Source organism: Balaenoptera borealis (assembly GCF_965194805.1).
Source record: "Balaenoptera borealis genome assembly, chromosome: 16".
In the NCBI taxonomy this organism is placed as follows: domain Eukaryota; kingdom Metazoa; phylum Chordata; class Mammalia; order Artiodactyla; family Balaenopteridae; genus Balaenoptera; species Balaenoptera borealis.
The window spans coordinates 64,735,945-64,763,174 of NC_138872.1; the positions used below are offsets into that span (position 1 = coordinate 64,735,945).

The following is a 27,230-nucleotide window of genomic DNA, read 5'->3' on the forward strand; positions in this document are numbered from 1 at the left end:
TGAAGCCAGGGCAGTGCTTAAGACAGAGGCCAGATCTGAATCTGCTTTCTCCAAATACTAGCTGTACGACCAAGTGACCTAACTTCCCTACACCTCAGCTTCCTCATCTGTAAAATGCACCACCTTGTAATATTAATATGAAAACTAAATGAGTTCTTATATGAAGTGTCTGGAACACAGAATGCACAGTCCAAGTATGGCCGTCATCATTATCATCATCATCATGTTTTCACAAATGAGATAAATGAAGCTCAAAGGTAAGAAGGCTAAGCTATATCCCCACAGTCCATTCTACCGTCAAGTTCATTGTCAAGGCCCCATCCTCCCCTACATTCCCATTCACACAGCATCTGGGTTACACTCTACAAAGCCCCTGTCCTTTGGACGCCTCGGGAAGCAGGGACTTTACATCTTCTCTCTGGTTTGGGAGCAATCACGCTGGAAACACAGCTGGGTGTGGACCGCCTCTCCCTGGGCACCTACGCACCCACCCACACCACCATCTCTTTGGCTGGAACCACGTGCTCCTGGGAGCTCTCCCCCTTTCTCCCTTGGCACACTGTGTACTTTTCTAAGAGGATACAGACACGCAACCCCATCCAAACAGCAAGAGAACACATCACGCAGTGGTTCCTCAGTGTCACCACACATGTATACATTTATTCTAAACACATCCCATCCTCACGGCCCCAAAACAGGGCTTTATTTTTAGTGAGGAAATACGGCTGCCTCATGGACAGTTTCTATTAATTAATTTTTTCCTGTGAATGGCCATTAATTTCTTGTTACTTGCATGGCTTGTGATTTTTGGTTGTTGAATACTGGATATTTTGAATATGTGGCAACTCCGGAAGTCAGATTTTCCTTCCTCTGCCTATTGTAGGTTGCTGTTGTTTGCTTACTTAGTGACTTCTTTATTTTTGTAAGGTCTGTAGTCTTTGCCACTGAATTCTGTGTTCCTTTAGCTTATCGGACAACTGCTATTTTGGCAGAGTTACCTTAAATGTCTGGAGCCAACAAAAGAAATAAAGAATTCTTCTTTTAGAGGAAAGAAAAAATACCCTCTTAGTCTTTGCCAACTGGATCTGTGTCAGGGCACGCCTTGAACACTTAGTAGAGGCTACTTGCAACTCTGCCTTAGCTTCACTTCCTGCTTGCACAGAGCCTGAAGGCCAGCAAGAGATGAAAGCCCAGAGTCTTCTCAGGCCTTCTCTGACTGTGTGTCTCACTCTAAGCCTGCACATGGCTTTCTCGAGTCCCAGGCACACATGGAAGCTTTGAAAAGCCCTATTCCCACACATGTCTCTTTCCCAGCCTCTCCTTTCTCAGGCTTCTTGATCTATTACCTGTCCCAAGTATTGTTGCAGGGTGCTGAGGCCAGTACCTGTCTGTGCCTTTAAATGCTTTCAGCAAAAGCCACCTGTCACCCCAGCCCCAGGAATGCCCTGAGTGAGGAAACAGGAAGCCTTTCCACCTGTCCTGAGGGAGCCACCAGGCAGGCTGACCCCACCACCACAGTTATTCGAGAATAGTTTCCCTTCTGGCACTCGCAACCAGCACGAGAAGTCTGGGTCACCATCCTCATGGCCGTGGAGCGTGGGGGACGGTGGGTGGGCAATCTGAAATGCCACTGCACCCTCTCACCATAAAGAAGCAGTTTCTCTCTTCACCAGGTTTTCCCTTGGTTGTTGTTAGTTTTTGACTAGATTTCAGAGTTCTTCAAAAGCTGACTCTGACAGTCTTCACCAGCTCATTAGTTGTTTTGGGGAAAGAATGGAGCCCTGGACTTCCCTATTCCACCAATTTTGGTTGCCCAGCACCTTTTGAGCACTCTTTCTACGTTTGGGGAAATTCCTATATTGTGAGTCTAAAGATCCCCAAGGTGGAGGCTCAGGACTTGTTTTCCCTGTCTCCCTTGCAGCCAGTAGTGCACTTACATCCTAGCAAGATTGGCCCTGTAACTCAGAAATACATAAAAAAATAAATGTATTAAGGAACACAGGGTGCTTTTGTCATTCAGGATCATATGCTTAGCACTGGCTCAGCATGAACTGAAATCCTAAACATCCCATTTCATAACACCGTTCAGGCCCCCAAGAATGCTCTCCTCACCTCTTACCCTAAAATCTCTAAACAAAGGGCAACTGTATCTAAATATCAGAAAGGTTTGTGGGGAGTGGCCTCTGCCAGTGTTGCAGACAGGCACTGTGTCAGAGTATACGAAGAACTTTAGAATTGAAAATAATTAAGTGAAAGGACAAATTAATTAACTTCTTAATAACTTCTCCTTCTCAAGCAGCATGTGTGCAATAGATTCTAGCGTAACAAGCATCACTTGCCATCAGTGCTAAGCGTCCATTTTTCTGTTTCTCTTCACGTTCCTGCTTGTCATTTCCAAAGAACATTTTGCAATTTAAGTAGTTAATATCACTCTAATTTGTGTATGTGAGATAGAGAATTTCTATTTGGATAGAAATTTCCATTCTTCTATCCAAAGACAGAAATATAAAGTAATACCAATTCTTTATATTAGCAACTAGATTGACACTGAATACTAGAACTGCAAAAAGTCATGTAAGAGAAATAGTATATAATAAAACTATTAATAAAATTGTTTTCAAAATATTAAATTAAAATTTTCTAGCTTTAAACAACTTTGACTTAAACCTTTGATATTCAATACTTATATAATCTGTATTTTGCCCTGTAATTTTAATACTTTTGACTACTTTAGAAGAGCAACTTCACTGAGGCTTTTGAGCTTTAAAATTTTTTAATTTTTACATTAACTTTCATTTATATCTTCTATGAAAACATATTCAAATTTTTATATTTTGAAACTAATTACACTTTTTTTTGTCTTTTGGATCATTACTGCCTGTAGAACATAAACTATGCAAAAACCTTTATTATAACAACATATTTAGTGATTTTATGAAAAATGAAGGCAAGAGAAATAAATTTTATGGAATATATAATAGTTTATAAATTATGAATGTCTTTCTCATTCAAATATTGCTGTCCCATCAACTTGCTCAGAATATATGCAATAATTCAGTTTAGACATTCTGCCAACTTCATCATATAAAACCAAATTTGTTTGGGGTTTCATTGTTGTTATGAAGCTGTCAAGATAGGAGATGAGAACAAACATTTTACTAAACATCTTGTTAGCTTGATTTATTACTTTTAAATACATAGACATATGACACACAGGCCTCTTTTTGAACTCTTGCCCTGGCACAGTCTGCTTGCAGTCGAGTGTGAAGCTTTGATCCAATAGAATGGTGTTTCTCAACCTGGGGTGATTTTGTCCTGCAGGGGAATTTAGCAGTGTCAGAAGACATTTTTGGTTGTCTCAACTGGCATGTAATGTGGGGAGGCCAACCATGCTGCTAACATCCTATAATGTACAGGACAGCCACCCCCCACCCCCCACCCCCACACACAGAATCATCCTGCCCAAAATGTCAATTGTGCCAAGGTTGAGAAACGCTGCATCAGAGGATAACATGAAGTCAGTGTGGAACTAATACTAGTAAGGGTGATAGAAACCTCAAGCTTCCAGAAACAGCAGGGGCAAAGAACTCAGGAGCTGAGTTTTTGAACGGAATGGGCCAAAGGTGTAACGGAGATACCAGCCTTGGCTGAAAGCCTCCAAACTAATTCTCTGGCCCTTCCAGAGACTGAGTTACCTTATATCCTGTAATAAATTAAAACTAGCTAGAGTGGTTTCTGTTTTTTGCAATGAAAAATGATGAGTAATAAAGCAGGTAGTACTGTATACCAGAAACTAACACAACATTGTAAATCAACTATACTTCAATTTTTTAAAAAAGCAGGTAGGACTAATATCCCAGCCCCCATTTGACAGATGGCAAGATTGATTCCCAAGAAGCTCCAGAGCAGATTGGCGAAAGAGCTGGAAGTAGGGCTGTGTTAGTTTGCAAGTAACTAGAATTTAGTTCAAATCAGTAAATTTAATTTTAGCTTTATTAATTTATTTTAAATACACTAAATTTAAATTTAGTTCAAACTAGTACTTTTGAAAAAAAATAGTGGAGAATGTTATTCCTTGCTCACAGAATACGAACACGGGAAGGGTAGGGTGCAGCTGCATCTCAGGAACAACCGGAAGCCAGTCAAACACCGTGAGGACCTGATGCATCTGTCTGCTCAGGGACATTCCTCTGTTGTTGCTCCAAGCGTCTTCTTCCACATGGCCGATATCATGACAATCAGCAGCACTGGAGGTTTTTATCTTACCATTTCCATCATTTTAAAGACACAAACCTCGTATCTCCCAGGTTCAAAAATCCTCATGTATCTTCTACCTGGTTTGAGGCAGGTGCCCCACCTAAGGATGGACTGTCTGTCAGAGGGCTGCTGGTTGGGGGTAGGTAAGAGCCACGTGCACGCATGGAGGGGGTTGCGGTGGGTAACGGAAAAAGCCACATTGAGAACAGAGGGTCCTATAGTCTCCTGACATCCACTCAAAGAACGATAAACCCTATTACTCTATAGCCCACCCATTTCCTTTTTGTAACTTAATAAGCCCTTACTAAATTTCAGAGATTGCTCTAAGCACTTGTATCAGGAGGCTAGTAACAAAGCAGAATCATCAACGGGTGATTTCTTGCTCTTCCTACACTGCCACTGCTGAATAGCTGGATCTCTGCACTGTCACCCACACTCCCAGGCCTGGGCTAATGCAGCCCACTGCCCATCACCATGGCAGAAAGAAACAGGGCGCACGGGAGTTCTCCCACCAGCCACTAGATGCTCCAGCCTGGAAGTAACACACATCACTTCTGCTCACAGCTCATTCATTGACCAGAATTAATCACATGGAAAGTACATGTGCCTGGCAGGTGGAGAACCTGAATATTTTGCCAACAGCTCTAATTACCATTCCAGCACTTTACAAGCATTATATTTAATCTTCATGACCACCAAAGAGAGTAGTACCATTATCCCTACATTAAAGATGAAGAAACTGATGCACATAAAGGAAAGGCAACTGGCCCAAGATCACAAAGCATGTGATCCATTCTATTAACTGTATCTTTCTTTACTGCCTCCCTTACCTTATTTTCTGTGTGGTCTGCAGCACTTTCATTGCCCATTAGATTACTTAAAACATAAAACTGGGAACCTGGGTGCCAGGACAGTGACCTTGAACTGAATCCTGCCCATATCCCACTCTACTCCCATGCTTCCCTGAGACTGATTTTTGGGACCATGGAATTCTGTGGACTCAACACTATAACACAGGCACTGGATGGGATTACACTTTGAAAAACAATCCCATGGCCCAGAGGGTCAGAGATGACTTTTTTAAACATGCTGACATCTTTGATAGGCTAGATGCTGGGGACAGAGATAACAGGGTTCCTGCTGTGGAACATGGACTATATGTTGGCACTCCCTGGGTACCCCAAGTGCCTGGATATAGTAAACATATAATAAATTTAGTTACACACTGAAGATAAGGAGAATGTATGACAGAACATAAGGGCCTGGAAAGTTAGACTGGTAAAGCATTGAAATCCTGACTTTGCTACTCCCTAGCATCTTCAATAAATGGTGTCACAGCTCTGTGCTTCATTTTTTTCACCTGAAAAACTGGAGCCAGCAACAGTAGCCATCATGCAGAATTAAGATGAAATGAGATGATACACGTAAAGCTCTTAGTTCCATGCCTGGCATATAGTAGTAGACATTTAACAAACACTAAAAACTACTATTAGCCTTATTAAGGCACTTATATCTTTAGGAGAGAAAAGATAAGAGTATAACAACACATGTTCCTTTTGGAGGAAGATTTACGATGGAAGTGACCTTTAAGCTGGATCTTGGGAACACCTCTGGGGAAGAGGAGAAGGCATTCCAGGTGGGGTGAGCCATAAGCCAGGGCTCAGAGGTGGGGCACATATGTGGGGGTGATTTAGAGTTTAGGATTAGATTATATCTGTATTAAAGATGAAACAACTGGCATTGTCAGCTGTTTTGGGAAGCAATGAATTAGACTGGAAAGCCAAGTAAGAATCAGACTTCCGGTCTCCCAGAGCTTGCTTTCTTCGGGGTCAGTAGTGGAAAGTAAACTTCCTAGCCTGGGGAGAAGGAAAAAGTAATCTCAGATGCTGACCTGACCAAGGAAGACTGTAATAACTCTGGCTTGCCCAGAGAACTGAGTACTCAGAATTCTATCTACCCAAGTTACCCAGAGGCAAGGCACAACAGCTTCTAAATGAGGACACGGCACACACTGGCGTGGACACAGACGAGCTGCTAAAACATGGAGGATGTTCCTGGCAGCGGTCTTGACTTCCAGGGTCTGGGTAGGTGCTGGGGCCCCCTTTAACACTGACTCAGTGCATCTGGTGGGCTGTCCCACTCCAAACCCCAGATCTCTGCCTGCTGGCAACAGTAGCACGTTAGGAGGAAAAGCTGAGTTCACACCACAGCAAAGTACAACTCTGAGCCAAGTCATTATGCCAGCAGGAACCTAAACTATCTCCAGAGCCTCAAACCCAGGGGTCTAGCCCCAGCCAACCAGCCCCCGGTCATGTTACAACTCTTACTGGGTCTCAGAAACAAGGACTAAGGCCACCTGCTTCCTCACTCATGTGCTGTTACATTCATCAACAGGTCACCCAATTTTCCTTATCCAGATTTTTCCCACCCTTGTTCATTTTAAAGGACAAAGGATCCCTACTAATGGCAAATAGGGCCACTTTCTTGTCCTCACTTTAGCATTTGAAGTCAATGCCCAGTATGATATTCAATCAACGTGTACTTACTGAGGCATCCCCTATGTGCCAGGTATCAGGCTACAGACCAGACAACAGTAAACAAAACATGGCCTCCATCCACCTAGAGCTTACAACCTTGGCATTAAGAGAACCAATCAACCATCAGCTCTTCGGTCTTCTAGACACACTTCACTTCAGTGTCTGACAAATACAGCTGTAAAATGACTGTCAAGTGCTATTTTATATAACCTCATCTTTCCCTCAACTGAGGTAGGTTTCTTCCATTATCCCCAATATACAGATGAGGGAATCAAGGTTATTAGGTGGAAAAGCAGACCTCAATCCTGGTGTACTGAGCCCCCCAAACCCATGTTACTTACTCATGGCCCTCCAAACATCAGAGGCCCCAAACCCAGACATGCCTCTCAACTTTTCCTCTCACATCTTAGCAAGTGACGCCTACCACATGTGGTTACCAGCCACACCTCTAGGGCCTGTCTAGGTACTCCTGTTTCCCACATCTTACAGTAGGCCCTCCTTTCAGGAAGTTACTAAGTTACTGAATACAAGCCATGCACCAGTCCGTTAGCAACTCCATGAGGTTAAGTTGTCCCTGTTTACCCAACAGGAAGCTCAAAGAAGTTGTCACTTGCCAGAATTCACCTTACGCCAGGTCGGCGAGGATTTTTACCGAGAACTGCTTGACCCACAAGAAAGTCAAAAAACAGCCCTATAGGAAAGTTATCAAAACAATCCCAACGGAGAACTGTGAAACTTATCCTTTTCTGAAAAGAAAAAAAGCAAACCTATACATCAAACAGGTTTAGGCATCTAACACCTTTTAGGTCTATTGGACATCTTGTAATAAGGCCTACAACCTGACAGCCTTTTTAACTTTGGCCCACTTGACCAGCAGACAATTGAGGAAAAGTAGCTGCTGTCCTTTTTTGTAAGGCTGAGCTGCCCCATTCATCCTACTCCTATGCAGGAAAATACAGCTGGCTAGGTGCTCAATAACATAACATACCCAGGATCTCTTCCAAGTGTCCTTTCTCCTTGGCCAGACCCACCAAGAATCAAAAGTCTAGACTGTGCTGTCCAATACGGAACACCAGCCACATGTGGCTATTAAAAGAGGCTAGTCCCAGTTAAGATGTGCTTTAGGTGTAAAAAAATGTACAGTGTTCATCATTTCAAAGACATCAGGAAGAGTAAAATCCCATTCATTTTTCACATCAATTATGTGCTGAAATTTTAACTTTAGAACACAAAATGTTATTAAAAAAAAAATCAATCCCAGCTGTTTCTCTTACTTGTCTTAACACGGCTACTCTACGGTTTAACTACACATGTGGCTCTTGTTACATCTGTACTGGACAGCACTACTCTTAGAAAGGGAGAATGGAACCGTGGTCTGTTTCACAGAAGCCACCCCTGCCCTCTCTTTGGTGTCTGAGCTCTTTACAAGCATTTCCCAGGTCAAGTGGTCCAGTAAACTAATTCTCCCCAATTCCAGAATATACTTGGTGACAGGTTTACAGTACAACTAGTTTCTAAAAGATGTTCCATTTTTTGGAAAAATGACATTTTATAATCACATATTGCTAAAATGTCCCTGAAATGCCATCCAAATTTACTTTGAGATGAGTCTTAGTGAGCTGTGGGGCTCTAGTTATCAGTTTCCTTATGAGCACTTACATCATCAACTACAACCATACCATATTTTTAGGGCTTGAAATGTGTATTCTGTCAAGCTAAAAATAGGAAAGGCACCACTCCTTCCAGGGCTAATGTAAGACTCCAGAAAGGGACAGCTTCACCACCTGGACCCCAACCCACAGTCAACCATCCAGGGCCAGACACACCCTCCTCTGGTGAGCCACAAGGGTGATGGCCAAAGTTATCCCAAGTCAAAACTTTCTTCTACGTCAAGGAAACAGCATTCACCAATTAACACAAAGGCTGTACACTCCCGCAGACGCTCTTGCTACTCTGCTGTACAAAGTTCAAAACGACTGAGGGAAGCACCAGAGTCCTCTGAGGCATTTTATTTGCACGTTATGTATTACATCCCTAGAAAAAGAATCCAAGGATTTTCCCTCCTGTGTGTTTTCGTCTTGCTTCTTCATGGTCCATGATGCCAGCTGAGGTTGTCAGTACAATGAAACTATGGAAAGTTTAAAAAAAAAAAAAAAAAGCTGGTAAGTTTTTCCTAAGAATGTTCAACACAGAGCTACTTTCTGGTACAGAAAAACTCCAACATTTATCAATGCTTAAGATGCCTTCCCATAATGGACACACAGACTAATGCTGCCTCCACAGGCTGGCAGTACACAGGCACGGTTCCTAGAACCAAAGACCCAAACCCAGAGATATCAGCTATACACATACAGCCCTGGCCTCAGCTAACAACGAGAAGCAATGTTACCTAAAAGCAAAGACTGGAACTCCTTTAACTTCAAAATGTCACTTTCTGCTCTCAAGGAGACGTGCAGTCTAAAGCATTAAAGTACTGACTGAATTGTTTCTGCCACTTACTGTGTGTACGATCACAGGCAAGCTACTGTACACAGAGTTATTTGGACAAAGGGCGCCCCACCTGGCCTGGCTACCTCATGGGTTACTATGGGGATCAACGTAAGACACAGAAGGTATGCCAACTGGGAGGCATGAAAATTAGTATCATAACTACAATCAGAAATGACTAGCTCATAACACTATACCTGTTATACGGCAACCACAAAGTGGGAGTAAATTCAGCATCACCAAACATGACTGTGGGTTTAAGTTCTTAACCACAAACAGATAAGCACTTACTGTGTCAGATCTTAAAGTGCTTTACCAGAACTAAATCAGGTGATACTATAACTTGCAAGAGAACTACTACCATTTTTAAGATGAAGAAATCAAGGCTATGACTTGCCCAAGGCCTCACAGATTTAAAGCAGAAAAACCAGGATGTGAACTCAGTCTCTTACCGAGGAGGAAGATTTTCAAATCGAGTTTCCCCAGAGGCCAATGGTTGAGAAGTCATTCTGGCCATAGGAGGGGATTCACAGTGAACATATATGAACTATATGCACTGAGCCAAAAGAGCAGACATTACAGGGCACACAATTCTGTTGTCTCTCAGCCAGCCTCAGCTCTCCCACGCCTCTCAGAAACTAGAGCCTAACACATGACGTATGGCAACACAGGAGCTAATCCTTGAGTCAAGGATGGAAACGGAGACAACTGCTACTGCTATTAAGTTAAAAAAAAAAAAGCTCAAGTCAAACTGCATCACAGGGATCCACAGCATTAACTTTTAAATACGGAAAATCGACTCACCCAAACTGACGGGACGGGAGCAGGTTATTCTGCCATTTTTCTAGATCTTTGAGTTGCACGTCAAACCTGGGGCTGATCACTCCACACTGTAAAAACATAAGAGAAAACGCTGTTCACACTTCACCAATAACAGAAAGAGTAACACTAAAATGCATTTATAACTGAATAGTCATATAAACCAACCAACTCAACATTTAATGGGTAACTATTTTGTACAATCTTTGATATAAATGCCATTTGAAAAACACACTTAATTAAGACTATGCCTACATAGGAAGAAAAAGCAAACTATTGAAAAAGTCAACAGAAGAGGCAGAACACAAGACAACACCAGTGGGCATTCCTATGGCCCGCAGAGCTGTCTCAGCACAAATGACCAGATTTTAAGGAACTCAAGTCTTCGACAAATAAATTATAGTCAAGCCCTACTAATCTAGCAAAATATATAGAAGGCAGAAAGAGGTAAAGAGTTATCCCACCTGCATGCTACGACAGCCAGCGTTGGGTGGGGAGAGATGACACAGCAACAACTATCCTCCACAGTGAGAGCTAAGAGCCAAGGCACTACGATCAATCATACCTAAACCATAAAACAATAAAATTTCAAATATCCACCAACAGGCTACATGAATCTATCCGTGGGTTCACACAAGGTCTATGACTAGATCCAACTGGGTGGAAAATGAGGGGACTAAAAGGCTCTTTAGTTAATTAGAGCTAAATGTGACCCCGCCCCCTGCTCATACCACCAACTCTACAAATCACTAGCGCACTTTAAAAAAAAAAAAAAAAAATCAAAGCAGGAAGCCTCCTGCTGTTTACACACAAGAAATGATCATGTGAGAACACTCAGGATTAGTACCTTCAGAGGGCTAAGAGAGCAGACAGAAAGTTGTGAGTGCACATCCACATAAGAATCATTCAAGATTCCAAGATGCTTAACTGTAAACTAAAAGAGGCTATGAGATTAGAACTTAGTGAAGTCTTTGGAGCTGGTACACTTCCCTAGACAGATCTGAACCCACAGAAACTGAAAATGGACCCGTCATGCCCAACTGCCCCACGGCAGGAAGCCCACTCAGGTTCTCCTTTTTATAACATCACCTTATCAGCTACAAATGTCACTTGACTGTCAAGGGCAATCCCACACTGGATGGAAGCAATACAGGGATAGGAATAGGGAAAACCCAAGCAAGCTACAGTGAAAGACCTTTCTAAGGCCTCTACACTACCACACCCAGGCTTGCTTTATTCCAGCAGCAAAAATCCCTTCCATTCAGCTAGCAGAACTCCAGCACATCCGCTCCCAAAGCAGATGAATCTTAAGAGGATACAATCAAGGCAAGAATTTTCTTAATCTATAATCTTTAAACACTACCTTACTTCCCAGCTGCATTACATTTCCACAATAAGGTACATCCATCTCTTGCATGAAGGAAACTGAGGCAAGAATGTCTTATAAAGTAAGAAAACTGCAACTGAGAGAAACCAAAAACTAATTCAAACAGTTAAGTGTGGCAGGGCCTAGATTTCAACTACCTGTTAGCCAGGATTTTCTAAACTAGTAAACCACAGAACAAGGATGCCACAAATGAGTTCCATTTGGGAAATACTCTGTTCAAACTTATTTCTCAAGCTATTATGTGTAGTTCAAGAGAAATGTGGTACAGGGCACTTCTCCAACTAAGTTTTTTTGGTTTTGCTTTTTTAACACCAACGAAAGCTGCTGCAGGACAGCTTTAAACTATATACTGGAACCAGCTCTTCCAGTTTACTGAGACCTTGAGCAGGACTCAGCTCTCAGCTTCCTAACTCCTAAAAATAGGGGGAAAAAAGACACGTCCTCTTCTACTTCAAGAACATTGTGAGGGTCAGAGTGAAAAAGAAGTGAATCCAAATCCTTCCGTGGGATTGGAGTCTAATGGCTACAATAGAACAAAACAAGACATAGGCCCAAAATTCCCTTCAAAAATTCTTCAAAGGCTTCAAATCCAGTAGTTTTCATCTGACACTAAGTATCCACACAAGAAGCAAATTCACTATATAAGGAACCACCTTTGTAAAATAGGAACTGTTGGTCCAGGAAATAACCTTATCAATAAATCTGGCCCCTGTCACTAACCACTCACTTTCTTGGCCCGTGTGCCCCACTCTGTTGGACCCCTTGCAAATATGAAAGCTACAAACCTGAACACAGAAAGCACGGTAGCAGCTTAGAGACCCCCAACTTGCTTACAGACAGATACCTGTCCCCAAAATACATGGAATCAGTTAAACCACAAGTCAAAAGAATCAAATAGATTCAGTAGATTATGCCTACAGGGAGAAGAGACCTCAAAGACATACATTCAGCCTATGTCAGCAAAAACAGAAATATTAATAGTTAGAGAATCCCATACTCTCTGTTCAAAATACCCAACAATCACCAAGCGAGACGAAGGACCAAAAGTTATTTACACTGTCAGGACTAGTGGCCTTGAGCCACCCAAGATTCAAACACCAGTATCATCAGTTGTTCATTTTCACCCAACCCTCCAGCATCTCCCTTCAGATACCTTCTACTCCACAAACACTAGGTTAACTCACAATTCTACCTGGAGAACAAATGAAGTAAAAGGTCATATATAAAAATTAACGATTTTAATCAATCCCTAATCTTTTTAACCTAAAGCAAGCACATTATCTGATTCTACAAGAGCAATTATAACATGGACCACCTTGTCAGACCATTCTGAAGGTTCTTAAACGTGGAAGATAACCAATTCTTACCTTATTTAGCCTGCCTGTGAGGTTCACAACAATTTTCCCAGCCCTGTGATCATCGATGATTTCAAATTCGCCAATGTAACCTATAGAACACAAGTGACTGTATTAAAAATAATTTTTAAAATTTAGGGGGCAACACCCCAAACAATCCACCCTGAAATTTTAAAAAGGCGATTATTTCCTCCTTGCCTTTTCACGGCTTCCCACTCCCAAAGGCTACCTCGTGCCCAAGACAAAACAATCCTCCTTTCCATCCCAAGGAGCTTTTAGGTTCAGGGCCCTTTCAGTGACATGTTGCAGCTGCAATATTACACAAAGAAAGGCCATTTTAGCTGCCAAACTTCCTCCTCCTTTCAACAGTTCTACGCTACTCAGTATTTCTTGAACAGCATCATTTGTCCAGAACTACCCTGTCCACTACCCGTTAGCCCCTATCAATTGCATTAGTTCCCATGTATGACTGCCACCTTGTTCCCCCATCTTCCCACATCACTCCAACAGTTCACTTCTACAGGACCCATTCTGTAACACGTTTACTTCAAAACATAATAAACAGCAAGACACTTACCATGCTTCATCATCACAGTGAGAAACCTGACGATGACTTTGGAGCACGGCCTAATAAGAACCTGGCGTTTGCCTCTCTTTTCGGCATTGTTGATACTCTTGAGAGCATCAGCCAGGACATTCATGCGCACCATTATGGCTGTTCAGGGAAAACAAAACAGGGGTTTTATTGGCATTATCATTAAAAGGCACCCAATCATTCCACTGCGAACACACCCTTTCCTTTCTGCCTCTATCATGAGGAAGTTTCCCCATTTCTAAGCAGGCTAGTTCCCCAGGATACCTAGAGGAATATGTCGACTACTAATCAAATGAAAATACCAGCCATGGTAGGTCAGTTATTCAGAACCGGAGCTGATAATCACCAGCAATATTTTCCAAACTTCTGGAATCCAGCAGCATCTGTACTATTTATTAACATTGTCCTTCAAACCAACTGACTCAGTGTCAGCCTTGTTCTAACACCCAAAAGATACTACTCAACTCTCACCTAATACCTATTAAAATGAAACGTCCGTCCTCGTGCCATCTAAAATTATGCCCAACAGCAATCGTAGCACACCGGTAAGCAGAAACATTTTACACGCACCAGAATGGACTCTATCACAATGGGCACGAACTTTAATCGTTTTGAAAGCTAAGGATAGGGGCATGCCTCAAACGACAACAGTAGGGATCCAACCTGCTTCCGCAAGCTCAACAAAGTGTCTGAGGGGAAACCCTGGAGCCCAGACGACCCAAGTTCGTTCCCAGCAAACCGCCACCCCAGGCAGGATCCAGTTTTCCCTCCTGAGGGTCCTCTGTCTCCCAAGCTCCCGGCGCGGCCTAAGTAATGGGAAGCTGCACGGCCCACCAAGGCTACGGCTCCCCGATGCTTCTCGGAGCCAAGGAGCTGCCTCGACCACTAATGGGAGGTCCTAGCGCCGCCGAAAGAGTCGGGACTGCTCCCTGACGGTCGAAAGCTCCGGGTCCCGCCAGGGCTGCGGCCTGCGCCCCAGAGGCCGGGCTCCCCAGACTGTAGAGCATGGGGCGGCCGGGCAGGACTCCGCCTCCGCCTGCCCAGAACACCGCAAGGATAGTATCCCCGGCCCAGGAGGTCTCCGGCATCCTCGCAGGGCACCGAAGCCGAGTCCTAGACCACCGGATGGCACCGATAGCCGACGGATGATACTAGGTCGTTCAAAGAGAGATACTCACCGGCACGGAAAGATGGCGGAAAGAAGTTGGGAGGGGCGAGTGCACGGAATTATGGGAAGCGGTCGGGCTATCGCGAGACTTTCAAAGGACCGCCAAAAACAAAAAAAAATTAAAAAATGGATTGCCTAGTGGAAGGAGGCGGGTGAGGGGCGGAGCCTCCTCAGGGGTGGGCAGTAGAGAGTCGATGGAGTCGAACACCCAGGCGAGGCCCTGGGGAGCTAGCTGGTGGAGATGCGGTGTTAGCATAGGTTCGACTCCCTTCTAGCATCTAATCCGTAAAAGTCAAAAACTGACAAGTGCCTAGATATTTGCAAATTTTTATTGCAGTAACTGTTCACCATTTAGAATGAATTTTGATACTTGCGTATTTACAGTATCTCTAGAAGGACCCACAAGAAATCGGTAAATACCTCTGCGAAGGGCGTTAGGAACTGGGATGGAAGACTTGCTTTTCTCCCAATACAATTTAGTTTTGTTTTTTGAAACATGTGTAGATTACTTTTTCATACAGTCAAAAATATATTTTTTAATCGGTGCTTCCTTTTTGACTCTCCCTAAATATTAGAAATTATTTACTGGAGTTCCAGACTTTGCTTTCGAGTTCTGAGATACACAGTTTGGAAGAAAGCCACAAATGTTTCAAAATAAACGCTCAGCCTCTTAAAGGTTATTGCAAGGATCAGATGAGATAATGGTGACAAAGGGCTCGCAAAATGTCTGGTACTTAGTAAGTAAATGCTCAGTAGGTACGGCTTGAAGCCCGGGGTCTGGCGGCCTGGGAGAGGGTGAATTCTGGCTCCGCCCTCTCCAGAGCTGAGTAACCTCAGGCTAGATACCCAACATCTGAAACTTCTGCCATAGACTTCTTTCCTCGCAGCTGTCACCCTTACCCTCCCTTCTTACCCTTCCTTGTGTTTCCCACTTGGCCGCCAGAATGATCGTTTCAAAACTCAAGTCAGACCTTGCACTCTCCAAGGGTTCTTAGCACCCTCAGTAAAATCCAAATTCCTTACCAAAACTTACAAAGTCCTCCCTGACGTGCACACCTGTTTCCTTGCCTAGGAACATCATCCCCCCAACTTCCGCCCCTGGCTTGCTTTTCTTCAGATACCCCAAGCATACTCTGCCTCAAGGCCTTTGCATTTGCTTTTCCCTTTAACTTGAGTATTCCTCCCCCCAGTTTATCCCGAGACTTGCTCCCCGCTCCCTTTCCTCAGGTCTCTATTCGATCACACACTCATACAACCTTCTCCCCATTCCCCCAACCCCATTGCCCTGCTTAATTTTTCTCCATAGCACTTACCACCTGAAATATTGGAAGTGTATTTATCGTCTGTCTCCATTAAGTAAGCAGGGATTTGGTTGGTTTGTTCACCGCTGTACCCACAGCTTCTAGAAAAGTCATCTGGTACACAGTGGGCGGTTGATACGTATTTGATGAATAAATGAATGGGCAAATCAGTTCCCCCGTTTGCAAAATGGGGATGATACACCAATCAGTTGAAGTTGCTATGAGGGTAAATGAAATAATCCAGATAAAAGAGACACATAAAATCCGGCAGCGTGCGTGCTCAGTCAGCGTCTGTGATTAGCATCACAGCCCACCTCCGCCGCCCCCAATGCTTCTCAAATCCCAGGTGAACATTGAGGAGAGCCAAGCTCCCAGTTTGAACATCTCCGGGATATAGAAATCTCTGGTTGTAACTTACATTTACAAAAGGACATTTGCTTTTCTAATGAACATTTCCTTTAAGAACTGGTTCCCCGTACCCTTAACAACACATTCTGTTGACTAAAAATGTGGTGCTCACCTTAACTGAGGGCCTTAGCAACAGTGGGAAGTTAAGTGAATAAATCCACTTTCCTTCAAGAGCCTTACCATAAATAGAAAATTAGTACCAGCCACTATCTCTTTATACACTTCATTCATTCATTCATCCCTTCATTCAGGAAATATCTAATGAGTGCCTACCATGTGCCTGCCAGGTGTTGTACCAGCTGAGAGGACAAAAATATCAGTTCTTGCCCTTAAGAGGTACAGATCCTAGCAGAGACAGATCTCTAAATAACAGCACAATACTGGGCAGTGTGCCATATAGGATGCCAATATGAAGTGCTGTGAGAACGGAGAGGTGGCCTGGAAAGTTGCTAAAGCTTTCACAGAGGAAGTGCCATTTGACCTGTGTCGTGAAGGGTACTAACAACTACTAATTCCTAACTGCCACTAAGTGCCTCCTGTAGATTAACTGAATCCTCAAAACAACACATGCAATTACATAATGCCCCTGTGAGATCTGTACTATTATCTCCACTTCACAAATGAGGGAGCAAACTAAATTCAATCTTGACTCAGTCTTCAAATTTTGCTGTAGGTTAAAAAAATCAAAACAAAAAAGTGGTCACTTACAACTTGTCTAAGCTACTGAATTACTTATGGGGTTTTGGGATCCTGAAACATTAGGAAGGGTGTGTGGCCTATAGATATTAAGAGCTAGGAGGGCACATAAAGATGGACAGAAATCTCAGAATGGTTGGGTTGGAACTGCGATAAGGGCAGAAGGGTGGAAATGGGCGGGAGGGCCATGTATAAATTGCCTCTTGTCATCCTGTGAATTCTGGAATGATAGGACCTCTGCCAGAGGTGGTGCAAAGGCAAGTTGAAAGGGGACCTGTGCTGTGGCCAGAGCTGGCACAGGAGTAGCCAAGTTGGCCTGGGGAGTAATCATAGCTGCATGTGGAAGACCAGCATTTCAGAGCATCCAATGACCAGGAGACCTATGGTGACTGGGTTGAGACTTCCCTGTTCTGGACATCATCAAGCCCCCAGGAGGCTCCAAGGAAGGATCCATACATTTTGGGGAGAGGGGGAGCAAGAGATTTGACATTGAATGTTCCCAGGATCCACCACATATAGATAGTAAGGCCTAATGATAAAATGTCCAACTGGGGCTCTATTTTTTAAAAAATTCTAAGTGCAGACAAAAGTCACCCACCAATTATTTACTGGGCATCTCAGGTACCGAATTCTGAGCTAGGCCCTAGGGTACAGAGGTGCCTTGGCAGGCACTCTCCTGCATTGCTCCCTGCCTATTCTTCCAACCAGGCCCTCTCACACATCACCTCTGGCCATCATTTATTCATTGTATCTCCTTTTCCATCTAGGGTGGTGCCTGGATGTTTACTGAATGAATAAATTTAAACCTTTTATTTTATTTTGTTCTTAAAGAGCACCTTATAGCCATGTAATGATCACACAGGGTAGTTCATTAATTGGGTACATAAATCCGATCATGTAAACATTGTACTGGCTAAGCTATAAAGAAAGGACACAAGGAGGGCTTCCAGCTTTTTTATTTTTCCCCTTTTACACAAAACAAAGTAGAAGAAATAATACAGGATTAAAACCGCAAAAGCAGTTAATTGGTAGAACACACACACACACACACACAAAAATCTAGGAAGACAAGCTTATTTACAATGAGGAAACACATGTAAATTATGGTAGTCTGTATACGAAACATTAAAAAAGAAAAGTCAAACATATGCTACATGGGTGCCACTGTTTACAGCAATATTGAATGGGAGAAAACAAAACTTATTTAGGAACAGATATACCACAAGGTCCAGGTTTTACAGCATCAGTGCAATAAATTCACAAAACTATATTACAGCTAGTTAATCAGTTTAAGAATTGTTCCCAAATATGTCACATTTCCAGCCCTCAGAGGTTCATTCCTACAGATTTCAACTACTCCATCTATGGGGACCAAAAGCAGCCAGTGTTACCATAAAATGAGAATCTTGAGGCTTACCTTTAAAGGCTTATTCTGGTCTTGAAAAACTAGTAGGATTTTCTACTGAAATGAATCTTGACTAAACACAGGATGAGTTTTGTTCTTTATTGGCTGGTCTTGGAGTGAAGGTCACAGACATGACTCTTAACCTATTATGTACTTTAGTTTCAGTTAGCTGAAAATCTGAAATTAAAAGTATGCTAAAAATCCTAAATACCATCTTGCGTAAGCCTGCTACTAAAAAGCCCTTAAGGATGTACTAACTTCACGTTTAAGTGCACGGGAACAAGAGTTCTAAGCCTGTCAGATTCCCCATCTGGGAGGAAGGATCAATGTTTCCAACAAATTGCTAAATTCTGCACTAGGGAGACGCCAACACATACTAGGCCATGGAATTACTTTCATTTTATTCCATGAGGATTCTTCTCCCACAGTATCGAAACAGAATGAGGAATGAATCTTAACTGGTCTCTTCATCAGAAGTGGTAACCTTGGTTTCTGTACTCACGAAGCCAGGCAGTTGTTTAAGCAGAGTGTGGAAGCAGACAGTGGAACCAGCTTCCTGTAGTCACAGACCACGATCTTGTATCCAGCTAAAGCGAAGATCAACTTGCACAGTTCTCCCAAGCCACTGTTAACTGTACTAAAGGATGAAGTTCACCACTATATTATTTTAAAAGTAAGAGTTCAATTAACCCTGGGTGAGAAAAACCAAGACAAATGGTAATGATGAATGAGTTGTCCATATAAGGCCAGCTGATGACAACATACCCTTGAAGACACTGGGCATAAAGCCTTACTTGGCAAGTCGGAATTTCTACTAACTAAGGGCAGAATGAGGGACAGCAAAGAGCTACATCTGTAACATTTTAGTATCCAGACAGCATAACAGACACTGTCCCCAAGGACAATGTATACGCCATTAATCACACTGAGTAAAGCAGATGCATTATTCATGTTTCTTTTCTTTTTGTTTGAGAAGCTTGTTTATCTCTCTTTTGGCCATTCCAATGTACTTCGAAATGATTCCATGTTGGTTTAGTCCAGGAAGCAAGAGTAAGAAAGTCACTTAAAATTAAAAACAAAAACAAAACAAAATAAAATTACAAAGGCAGCAATTAACTTCCCAAAGATTCTAACATTTACTATAGAAGGTAGTTCTTCAGACTACTACACACTCTAATGGGAGGAAGTAACATGAAATCCATTATTTCCATTGGTATTTATCCCCAGAAGCTTCTGCTTCATACCTCCCAACCTCAGATAAGACACACTGCTTATTTTTACCTCTTGCACATTACTTTCTACCTTGGTTATTAGTTCTTTGTCTTAACTTCCGATAAGACCACAAACTCACTGAAAACAAGGACCTGGGATTTAGTCATCTTTCCATACTCACACAGGTCCTTAATCACTGCCTGGAACTCAGTGAGCAGGAACATACTGCTTACTAAATTCCAGTTAGACTTTACTGGCCAGGATGTGCCTGCAGTTTTTCCTCAAAGACTTACCTATCAGGTAGGTGAGAAGGAGGTTGTGGACTTGCTGTCCCACCCAAGCAACCGCAGCAAGAGAAATGATCATGGTCATGAAGTACTAATAATGAAAATAACAAGAATTTATCAACTCCTAGAAACAGACTAAGAAGAGAAACTTTAGGAGGTTGTTTCAAAGATTGGAAAATAACTTTTTATTCCCACTTTTCTCTAAAAATATTTAGTATCTATGTATTATATAAAACCCATAGAAAACTCCCTAGGTCGACTTTATACAATTTAGATACATTCTCTCCTAGAATAACTATAATTCTGTATGTAAATTAAGTAGTTTGTAAGTTAACTACTTTTGCAATTAATAACTTCACATAGTAACCTCAAGTGAAGCTAAGAGAAAAGAGAACAAATGCTTCCTAAGTATATGTCTTTTACATTTATTTCAGTAAATAAAAGAGAAACAGAAAAAATTCACCTCTACAAGAATAAAAAATTGAATGCAAAATGTAATTTTAACTTTTAGTCTAATACAGATAAATATTTATGAATGTACTCAGAGGAGTTAAACCAACAGATAATGATAAACATCAAACTACAACTAAAGTAAAGCAAAAAGGCTTTACACTACAATGAAGCAAAAATTGACTCAATCTTAAAATGTTGCTTTACTTAAATAAGTCAAAACCAACAAAGTACCATTTTAGGCTTTTCTTCCTTTAGCGTAAAGAGGCGTTTCCACCAGCCCACAGCTCTGCGTCGAGTTTTTACTAGATTACTGCAAATTTCATGGAATCTCTGCTGTTGCTCAGTGGTCCTAGGAAAAGAATCTTCCCTTTTACTACAGGCAAATCTTAACAGTAAACAGAAATACACCGTCCTCTCAAATTTCAGAAACTATCTTCTAAAGAAAATCTAAATAAAAACAACAATGATTCACCATTATCTTATAGAAAAAGTTCTTAAACCATTAAGACTCCTTTTGGGAATTCCCTGGTGGTCCAGTGGTTAGGACTCTGTGCTCTCACTGCAGAGGGCCTGGGTTCAAAACCTGGTCGGAGAACTGTATCCCACACACAAGCTGCTCAGCATGGCAAGAAAGACTCCTTTCATGGCACAGGAATAAGTTTTAACATAAAGACACATGTGTGTGTACAAAGTAATGGCTATCTATGGTTCTAAAGCCAAATTTGGTCAATGATAGTAACAAAAGCCTCATGACTACTATGAGCCATGCAGAAATCAGTATGAATTAATTTCTCTATTCCTATATTATTTTGCAGATCCCAATGAATCCTGGGTGGTGACCCATCAGAGTCCCACTATTTTGAGGAAGATGTGAAGTTTCAACCAAACAGTTATATTTAAGCACTTGTCAGTAAGGTAATAACTACTAGCATTCAAAGCACAATACCCTCCACTGGGCTTCACACATTTGATGCCTAGGCAGCCACAAAGAGCTCAAATCCAAATTCCTTATAAATTTGGTCCCATTGAGGGAAAATATAATCACGAACAAAACAGCAGTAAGAATACAAAAAGATCCACCAAAAAGCCCTTTGTAGTTTATAATGTATTTTGGGTTCTGATTTTTTAAAGAAATTTTGCCTTTGTACTGTCTTTGCTATACAGACATAATGGCTGCTATAAAAAGTAAGCCCTATGCTGGAGATGTGTTGCTTTCTCTCCTCTAGCCCTTGTCCCTATAAATCTGCAGTGACAGATACAGTAGAAGGGCTTCTACTGAGCCCTGGAACTTCTTATAAATTATCAGACCTCGTATGCTGCCCATAGTCAAGGCTGGACTGTGGCTAGGCAACAGTGTTCTTCCTTCCTCATAAAGGTCAAAAAACAAAATCGCTCTGTAGATAAGACTGAGCCACATACTGATTACCACGAAACTTCAAGAGCTTACTTCTGAAAATTTTTCTCCAGGAGTTATGAATTAGCAGATTAGAATGTTATCTGGCTAATAAAGTCAGGGTCTGAGGTTGATTCTGTTAAATTGTTACATTGCATAGTTACAAACTTGCCCCCCAAACTGCAGCACAATGAAAAACAATTCAAAACACATTTCCTAACACTAACCACTGTGCTATGCCAGAACATCTTTATTTCAATACAAAAATGCTTAATTATCCCATAACTTAAGCAAACCCTACATTTAAAATTCTTATTTTTATAGAATTATTTTATAATTTGCTATTATCAGGAGAACGAAAAACTACAGGCACAAGTAGACTACCAATCAAATTAAAATAAACAACCAAGGGAGAATAGCAGCTAGGAGAAAAAAATCCATTCCTATATTTAGTTTTGCTCACTATTTGGATCAAAAGAGAAATGCAACATTCCAGAAGGAAGTTAAAAAATACTTTAACAGGATCCACAGCCACTTATCTTGGGAGCTCATAAGTAACCCATTCATAGAGTCGTATAAATGCAATCAACAACCCACTTATATATACAGCTTGAACGTATTCTAAAGCACTTTTGCTAACCTCCACTGCACTACCTCAAGGTCTCAACGTGAAACACAAGATCAATCTTTTTCTTTTTTTTTTAAAGTCTTTATTGAATTTGTCACAATCTTGCTTCTGTTTTATGTTTTGGTTTTTTGCCCGGGAGGCATTAGCTCCCGACCAGGGATCGATCCTGCACCCCCTGCATTGGAAGGCGAAGTCTTAACCACTGGACCACCAGGGAAGTCCCAAGATGAATCTTAAAAGTCAAAATATTTCACAGCACCCAGAAGAGTCTGCCTAATAGAAAAGTAGACATTCAATAAATAGTTGCTAAATGAACAGGCAAAGAAAATCTACGTTACTGTTTTCATATTCATTCAAAAGTAATTGGTGAAATTAATATTATATTATTTTAAATATCAATGGAAAAAATGTAAAAGTAGACGTACTACTTTTATGGAAAGCCCATTATGAGGTCTGCAATCCTTGATAAAACATTACCTTAAAAAGCCTCACTTCAATAAAAAGGTCTAGGAAGAAAAAAAAGTCAAAATAAACGCTAGAGTGTAAAAGAACTATGGAGATATAAGTACTGGAAGTTTGTGATTTATATCTGAATCAGCTAAGAAATTCTTTACATCAAACGATAAATCTAACCCCTAGCTATCTGATGGTTAAGACAATTCTCTGTGCTTAATTACAACACACTAGTCACAGCTACCAGGTGCAGTAACTTCTCAGAAATTAGACTGCCACATCATTATGCCACCTACCATTTATTGGAGCCAAAAATTCTAGGCGCTAGAATGGGAACAAGGTAGTCAGCCAAGCACAAAAACATAACAAAACAGGAAACACCTGACAGAACGGATGGATCTAGATAGTAGATAGTCCTGTTTAAAAAAAAAAATTAATAAAGGTTAGAAAAACACAGTCCTTATTAGTCCTAGCTGAAGATGTTTATTCTCCTACTCCTCTGGTTCTCAAAGATGTTATTCTCCTTTTTTATTCTAATTTTCTCACAAGTAGTTTTCCGGAAGCTTCATGACATCATAGCTGTAACGGTTCATGTAAACATGAGGAAGCAAAGGCTCTTTGGAGTCCTGAACATTTTTTAGGAGTGTAAAGGGTCCTAAGGCCAAAAAGTGTGAGCCACAGATTTATTCAACTGCCTTGGTTACTGAGTTTACAAAGTACTACAAATACTGAGAACTAGGCAAACGGCTCTAAGCAAAGGCATTCTTTACAGATTCAGGCACTTCCATAAATGGAACCTGAGCCCTTATGAGCAACAAGGACAATCTACAGAAATTTAATAGCTCACTTACAGAAACACCAAAGAAACCACACCCACGATGGCAGGTGGAAACCAGGCTCTTTCCCATCGGAGGACTTTATCTGCCATCAGCATCACTTCTCCCCATCCTTGCAGCTGCTCTTCCAGACTTGCAGTCTCTGCAGCCTACATATGAGTAACATTTAAAGCGATCATTCTACTAATCTCAACATTTCTGTGGCTCCTAGAGAGTTAAATTCTTCTAAGGCACCAGGTATGTAAAACAGCTGTTACAAATCACTATCTTAAACAAACTAGTTTCTTAGAAAAACGCAATTTTGAAACCAAAGACAGAAATCAATGGGGAAAAAAATTATCATTTAATGGTCACTTTCCAAGTCCAAGCACTGGGCTACTCTTTTACATGCATTATGTAACATAATCCTTATAGACCCCTTAAGATAGGGATAATCAGAGCCATTTTACAATTAAAGAAAGCGAGCTCAGAATGGACTTTCCCAAAACCATGCACTACTAAGTGGCAGCGCCCTGAGTATAAAATTGGATCACTTAAAGTTTCTCATTTCAGGTAGTTACAATTGGTCTGTTGTTTTGTCATTTCATTGATTTAACCCCCTACTTCTGAATCCATTAGGAAAGCCTCTTCCTGAACAGCATCCAATTTCCAAAATAGCTCTTTGTGCAATGGAATCATTTAGATGTTGGCATCATCTGCATGATTAAGGAAAACTACTGTGCTTTTACAAAATTATAAAAGGCATATTAAGCCCAATATATCTCAATAAAATGCTTCTTACACTCATCAGGACATTTTGGTTAGACTTCAAATTTCTCTGCAAATTTGACCATCAGCTGCAAGTAGATTTCTCAGATGAGCTAATGTGGCAAAAAGCCCTTAAGCTGATTTTGGTAGAGAAAAAAAAACTTGGAACAGGAAACCCATGTGTCCTTACAACTGTTATCACAGGGAAATATGCAAATGACAGGAGACAGGGCAGCTTAATCTTGATAAAGATGTTATCTGTGCCACACTGACACTTAGGTGACCTCAATGTTTCTGACTTTTATATACCATGCTTAATATAGTTAAATAATACCATGTGGCAGAAACTCCGCTAAATGTATTATATGCTTATACTTTAATTATTCCTCCCAACAAGCTGAAATGAAGGTGTCATTACTATCCTCATTTTACAAATGTGGAAACTGAGATACACAGAGGTTTACAGATCCGAATCCAGCAAATCCAAGGCCAAAGGCCTTTGTTCTCCTTAAATTAAGTCACACTGCTCTGTGGAAAGAGCAGCCGAGCTCCAGGCCAGGATCTGTTGTTTCAATAGCTGTGTGAACTTGGGCAACGATCAACTCTTAAAACGAACCTGGCTGGGGCTCACTAGGCTAACCATAGAAAAGGGGGGTGTGTGTGTGCATGTAAGGGGGCAGAGGTCATGCATATCTAAAAACCAATGCAAAATGAAAATCACGCACAATCAAAACTGCCCTGCAAAGTCACTTAATTCGTTAGCACCTGAGCTCTTGGAAAATCAAAAGTCAAAATTAAATTATTTGGTTTCTCTATTCACTGTTGTTCTAGTGGTGAGTAGCATGCCTTTTCCTGGGGAAAGGCAACTGAGAAGATGGACGGATTTCTCTCGTTCTTACCTAGATTCTGAGGGGGGTTTTCGTGCTGAGGTTAAAACTGTCTGCCTGTGATACAACCTTACTGCAGTTCCCTCCGACCCCTGCTTACTCTAAAATTGTCCTGGGACACCCCCCACCCCCGCCCAGACTTACACGTTCCAGACAAACGCCAGAACCTCCCACTGTCCCTCCAGCTGGATCCTACCTCCAGTTCCCAGCTGCGAGCTCGTAGCCTCCCTGCCGTTTTAAAGCTGTGCCAACTCTAAAAGAAATTCTCGGCAGCAGCCTTTTGACCCTCCACCCCTGCGCAAGTATTAGGGGAAAAGGGCGAACGGACATCCTGGTTAAGATCAAAGACGGGGAAACCCAGATACGGCTCGACGAGCCCCTCGCGGCCCTCTGCCAAGGACTGCACCCCAGGCTGGTCACAGCCCCCCTTCTCCCGCTTCCTCCTCAACCCCTATTCGCGGTGAATGATCACGCGCCCTCCTCGCCCCGTCGTGCACCTTCCCCAGGGGATGGTAGGAGTCGACACGACTAGTGACCGCCAAGCAGAGGTTACCCAGGAAGCCCAAAGGGCAGGCGTCGTCGCCTGCACCTGGGAACGGAGAGGAGGGCCGGGCCCGCGACGGGTGATAGGAACGAGGCCGCAGCGCACCTAAGTCCGGAGGCACCGCTCGGTTCCCTCGCGACGAGGAGCTGGGACTCACCAGCAGGTTGGTGCTGCGATTATCTCCTTCCGCCATTGTTCCCGAGGTGCCCCCTCAGCGAGCGCAAGACGCCCCCAACACCCTACCTTCCTCAGAGGCACTCACAACAACCCCAACGCAGGGCACGCCCAGCAGGCCGCTTATATAGGCCAGCTGCCTTTCCCGACAGACCCCGCGAAGTTCGCTCCTCATTGGGCAAATCGAGATCACGCGTAAGCGGGCCGGACCAACCGCTGCTCAGCGCTTGTCTTGAAACCCAGATCAAAGGAGAGTGAGACCACGCCGGGGCCGAGGGGGCGGGGACACAGAATGACCAATCAGCACCCAGGAGATGTGCTACGCCCCGCCCAGGCTTTTCGGAATCGGTTCAACCGCCCCTGGCCGGGGCCTGCTATGGCCTCAGTATCCCCAGGGCGGGCCGCTATGGTGGCTCTCGGACTCTTCCGGGGGACCTCAAAGCAGCTAAGGAGCCTCTCTGGAATTTAGTCCTCAAGGAAATATGCCACCCGATATCAGGCGGAGGGCAGAGATGGGCATGTGACGCTAACCGCATTGTGATTAAGGAGGCTGGCTGGGATCTTCTTCCCGATCCAGATGGTGGCCCTGACCCTGGCTGTGCCCCTAGTCAGCCCGCCTTTCTTCTAATACCTGCTCTGGCAGCACTGGCCAGGCCGCTGAGCAGCTTAGACCCAGATATGTGACTCGCGGACTCGTGCCCATCTGAGGAGGTTTTGAGTACAAGTGAAAGGGGCCATTTATGTAGCTTTTCTGCAATTTTTCCTTCCCTACCCATTAGGAGTAAGGCCTTAGTTTGATGGAGGGGCGGGGGCGGCGGAGAGGGTGTGGAAATCTGGGCATAGTTTAAGAACTTGTGAAAAATGCACCGACTTATAAAATTGGCTTATTTTCATGGGTTTTTTGGAGAAATTCTTTGTGGGGCACTTCACTTAAACTACGAGTTCCCCCTCCAAAAAGGGACTGGTTTTGACAGATCCTTTCTTACTAAGGTCATGCTAAGGAAAGATGTAAACCCTCTCATACGAGTGGAATTTATTGCAATTTAAGAATTAGATGAACTATGTGAGACAATTCCACATATTTCTCTCCAGGATTTCAAAATGCGTTAACATTTTCATTACTCAATACAAACAAAATAATGCCAAATGTTAACCTGGTTAGATGTCTCTTTCAGGAAACTTACCGTAGCTTTTAACTTCC

At 42.5% G+C, this 27,230-nt stretch overlaps 2 protein-coding genes across 12 annotated transcripts in view; both read right to left on the minus strand.

The window, feature by feature from the left end:
- The window catches only part of RPS15A (ribosomal protein S15a), a 399,535-nt gene extending 384,811 nt beyond the window's left edge, over positions 1-14,724 (minus strand). For 4 of the 11 annotated variants that reach the window (XR_014236119.1, XR_014236120.1, XR_014236121.1 and 1 more), the window contains exons 1-4: positions 14,616-14,716; positions 13,420-13,557; positions 12,855-12,934; positions 10,086-10,171 (exon numbers count right to left, since the gene is read on the minus strand). Coding sequence is in view for 5 of the 11 variants with exons in the window: in XM_082362641.1 (XP_082218767.1) it covers positions 10,086-10,171; positions 12,855-12,934; positions 13,420-13,552 (299 nt within the window). In the remaining 6 variants the exon portion in view is untranslated. Of the gene's footprint in view, positions 1-8,787; positions 8,923-9,733; positions 9,999-10,085; positions 10,172-12,854; positions 12,935-13,419; positions 13,558-14,100; positions 14,578-14,615 lie in introns of those variants that run through there. The other 7 variants (XR_014236118.1, XR_014236122.1, XM_082362638.1 and 4 more) reach the window with 5 other exon arrangements.
- A 3,226-nt stretch (positions 14,725-17,950) lies between these two features.
- On the minus strand, positions 17,951-26,170 carry ARL6IP1 (ARL6 interacting reticulophagy regulator 1). The gene is made up of 6 exons (XM_082362632.1): positions 26,013-26,170; positions 23,693-23,826; positions 23,138-23,257; positions 20,599-20,716; positions 19,921-20,005; positions 17,951-19,477 (listed from the first exon to the last, which is right to left on the minus strand). Exons 1-6 carry the CDS (start codon positions 26,046-26,048, stop codon positions 19,359-19,361), a joined length of 612 nt encoding a protein of 203 aa, XP_082218758.1. The 5' UTR covers positions 26,049-26,170; the 3' UTR covers positions 17,951-19,358.
- Positions 26,171-27,230: the final 1,060 nt, after the last annotated feature.